Here is a 524-nt window from a genome sequence, read left to right as displayed (position 1 = left end):
CACTCTCCGTCCCCAGAACCACCAGTACCAGTGTCCCCGGTACCCGGTGCCCTGCCCCAACCAGTGTGGGACGCCCAGCATCGCCCGGGAGGACGTGCCCACCCACCTCAAGGAGAGCTGCAACACCGCCATGCTGCTCTGCCCCTTCAAGGAAGCTGGCTGCAAGCACCGGGTGAGCGTGTCCCCCGCCCTGCGCCAGCGTCCCCGTCACCATCCCGCCCTGGCATCCTTGTGCCGTCCCCACCATGGCGTGCCTGTGCCCCACAGCATGCCCACACCTCTCCTGCCCTGACACCTGTCCCGTCCCCTGTGGTGTCCCTGTTCTGCTCTGTCCCATCCATGTGGCTCCGTGGTGTCCTCATCCTTGTCCTGCCTCACCCCTGTGTCGCTTTGCCACCCAAATGTCCCCGTGCCGTCCCAACCGGGTGTCCTTGTGCCACCCCTGTGTCCCCACGGCATCCCTGTGCCGTCCTGCTCCAGCACCCTCATGCTCCAGCAACATCTCCGTGACATCCCCACAGCAT

The 524-nt window shown here is 66.0% G+C and overlaps 1 protein-coding gene across 1 annotated transcript in view; it reads left to right on the top strand.

Annotated features, from left to right (window-relative positions):
* Nucleotides 1-524, top strand: part of TRAF4 (TNF receptor-associated factor 4) — a gene marked incomplete at both ends in the record, with an annotated part of 1,290 nt that overhangs the window by 246 nt on the left and 520 nt on the right. The window contains one exon of the mRNA XM_009707607.1: nt 17-172. Within this exon, the coding sequence (XP_009705909.1) occupies nt 17-172 (156 nt within the window). The remainder of the gene's footprint in view (nt 1-16; nt 173-524) is intronic.

Source organism: Cariama cristata, unplaced genomic scaffold (genome assembly GCF_000690535.1).
Source record: "Cariama cristata isolate BGI_N322 unplaced genomic scaffold, ASM69053v1 scaffold29950, whole genome shotgun sequence".
Lineage (NCBI taxonomy): Eukaryota > Metazoa > Chordata > Aves > Cariamiformes > Cariamidae > Cariama > Cariama cristata.
The sequence above is the reverse complement of the archived record's forward strand: the minus strand, read 5'-3'. Positions and strand labels throughout refer to the sequence as shown.